Source organism: Solanum pennellii, chromosome 7 (genome assembly GCF_001406875.1).
Source record: "Solanum pennellii chromosome 7, SPENNV200".
Lineage (NCBI taxonomy): Eukaryota > Viridiplantae > Streptophyta > Magnoliopsida > Solanales > Solanaceae > Solanum > Solanum pennellii.
Genome location: NC_028643.1, coordinates 18,576,142 through 18,579,510, shown reverse-complemented (window position 1 = coordinate 18,579,510; position 3,369 = coordinate 18,576,142). Strand labels below are relative to the sequence as shown.

The following is a 3,369-nucleotide window of genomic DNA, read 5'->3' as shown; positions in this document are numbered from 1 at the left end:
TATATATATATATATATATATAAATATTGATGTAAATTTTTATGTTTAATATGCAGAATAACTTTCAGAACTATGTCGTTGAGAATCTATATAGTTCGGTCCCATTGACACCTGAAATGTCCACCCAAATTTTGAATGAAATAGTGGTAGGGGGGAACACAAGGGTAGATGCTATGGTCTTGGCTCTCGAAACGATATAAGACAATTCGGGTCAGGCATAGAATGAATTGGATCATCTCGCCAAGACGAGGCACTTGATAGTGTGCATATTGCTGCTATGTTGGATCAAATGGCTCTACTTACGGCGGCATTGGTAGAGTCGAGCAGAGCAGAGTAGTTGAACAAGAAAACATGAACCTCTCTCATCAACCTACTACTTCATCTCCCGATGACACCGATGACGATATTGGTAAGGATGATTATATAAGACACACTCCCTAGTTTAGGTCTTTAGACATTTATGAACTTTTTAAAATTTAGAAATGAATTTTTAAAGACTTCATAAGAATTTAATTTGTGATTTAGATACTTTTTGAATGTTATTTTAAGTTTTGTTCTTTTATGTTTTATTTAGATTCTTTAAAATTAATTGTGTTTGATTGGGCTGTCTGGTTTTTATTTATAGAAAAGTTCTAGAAAAGCGATGGACAATGTCCTTTTGTCCATTGCTTTACTGGAACTTTTAACAAATTAAACCTAGAAAAACGAAGGACAAAGTCCTTTTGTCTGTCGATTTTTTGGGATTTCAAAAAAAAATATTAAAAAAGCGAGGGACAACATTTCATTTTAGAAATAAAAAAATTGAAAATTAAATAAAGCGAGGACTCCATCACTTTTGTTAAAAAATTGTTAAAAAAAATTCAAAAATAAATGCAGTCCATCGCTTTTAAACGCCGCTGTCCATCGCATGCTAAAAAGGTTCATGTTAAAAAGTGAGGAAAGTGACTGCGTCACTTTTCCTTTGCTTTTGGCCTAAAAAGCGACGAACTACGTTGCTTTTGGCTGTCGCTTTTTGCCAATTTTTTATTAGTGATTATAGGAAGGGTACAATTAGACCAACCTAGCCACCATGCACCCATCCTATCAAGATGCAAGGTATCCATAGGGGAGTATGAGTTTTCAACCCTAAGCTACCATGAGTAACCTAGCTCAAGTAAAGATCTTTCTTATTCAATTAAACCTATTTCAATTCATATATAGATGATATTAACGATGATCCATTAGTATTCAATACAATTAAATTAAAGAGATTAATTAAGAACCTTTAACCTTTCCTCTAGTGGCTTAAACCCACAATGATTACCTTTATCATCTTAGATTTGTGTTCATAAATCAATTCACATGAAAACATTATATAAACATATCATATAGAACATAATTGAATTCTATCCACTACTTTGGAATCCCAATCAAGCCTTACCCACAATGTAATCTCAACCCTAGCTAGATTGGGGTATTTTGGATTCACGATTGAGGGAAACCATGGGGATCCATGAATGGAAGAATCCATCGATGGAGGAGCTTCACATACCTTATATTAATGTCATAACCGAATCTTGAAACCTTGATGAAACTCGACCTAGATGTGGCCTCCTTCTTCTCTTCTTCTTCAATGGTGATCTTGAGAACTTTAGATAGGGAGGGTTTAGTTTTGTAGCATGAAATCTAAATGGATACTTAATTGTTTTACTATTATTAAAATACCTAAAAACACTAAAAATGACCTTCCATTACTTAATTGGAATATGGGCACCCCTCGCTTGGCCAAATCTCCTGGTAGATTAAAGGTGGCCATTGACGGTCCGTCAATAAATTGACACCCCATCCTAGTAGTCCGTCAATGGTTAATGAGAGGGGTCAGATGGATCTGAGATCCAACATTCTAAAAGTATTAGCTGATGGAAGCCATTGACGCCCCATCAATGCATTGATGGTACGTCAATGGTTGCTGTTTTGACAGCTTTTTGGCAAAAATTTTGGGTCCTCCTCAAAGATCTTTAGGGTGGTCCTTGAGGATTTGTACCCAGATGTTTTAACTCTAAACACGACCATCCAGATTCTAGGTTCAACTCCACTTATTTTAGACTCCAAACGACATCCCAAAAAAAGAAAAAAAAACTAGAACACACTAGTACACACAAGACTAGTTTTCGAACGTCTTAGTCACTTTTTGATGCTTCACTTCTAAACTCACCAAACAAAGTTAATTACATTAAATTAGGTCTAGAAACATCATTTTAACCCTTTATAATTTATTAGACCTTATGTAAGTCTCTAGCTTTAGGTCGTACGATTTCCGGGGTGGGTTATGCCAAACTAGGGATTTCATGCTAGAGTGAGTGTCCAAAGAACATGGAAGGGAATTGTACTAGCGTAGGAACAAACCATTTGTATGCCATAAAAAATTTCCAAGAGCAAGAGAATTCGTTTGATGTTTTCACTGGTATGATTCAAGTCTTTGACTTACTGTTCATGCATTGCTAGACAGAAGAGCGAGTTTATCTTCTATGAACTTTGATGTTATTCCTGAGCAATATAGTAAACAGTCAGTGTTTCTACACCTGTTGTTGAGTCCATTCTAGCATAGAGAGTCTATCGTGATTGTCCGATTTTCGTCAATCACAAGAGTACGATGGCTGATCTAATTTAGTTAGACATGGTAGATTTCAATGTATTTCTTTGTATGGATTGGATTCATACATGTTATGCGTCAGTTTATTTTACGAGTCAAATAGTAAAGTTTCATTTCCAAATGATCCAGTCTTAGAGTTGAAAAGCAGTTCAGCAGTTCCTCATGGTCGTTTCATTTTGTACCTTAAGGCAAGGAAGTTAGTTTCTAAGGGGTGTGTTTATTACATAGTGAGAGTTAATGAATCTAGTGTTTAGACACCTCCAATATAGCTAGTTTTAATTTCAGTAGTAAAGGAGTTTCCAGAAGTCTTTCCAACGATCTTCCCGAAGTCCCTCCTAAGAGAGAGATAGAATGACACCAACAGAGTTGAAAGAGTTTACATATTAGTTGAAGGATTTTATAGATACGGATTTTATTTGATCAAATTCACTTAGAAGATAGTTAAGTTTCAATGGTGTGAAGCTTTTGAGTAAAGCTTTAAGAAATTTAAAAAGAAGTTGACTATCGCCAAGTTTTGACTTTACCTGAAGGTACCCAAGGTTTTGTGTATTGTGATGCATCTAGAGTTTGATTTCAGTTGTTTGTTAATATAGAGTGACAAAGTTATAGATTATGCCTCAAGGCAGTTGAATATTCATGAAAAGAATTACCCAACCCATAACATAGTGTGGGCTACTGTAGTATACATTTTGAAAATTTGGCATCGTTAATTTTATGGTGTACATGTGGATGTAAGA

General features: G+C 35.1%; 1 protein-coding gene across 1 annotated transcript in view; it reads left to right on the top strand.

Annotated features, from left to right (window-relative positions):
• Nucleotides 1–200, top strand: part of LOC114077985 — a 3,093-nt gene extending 2,893 nt beyond the window's left edge. The window contains exon 4 of the mRNA XM_027918484.1: nucleotides 57–200. Within this exon, the coding sequence (XP_027774285.1) occupies nucleotides 57–200 (144 nt within the window). The remainder of the gene's footprint in view (nucleotides 1–56) is intronic.
• The last annotated feature ends 3,169 nt before the right edge of the window (nucleotides 201–3,369 follow it).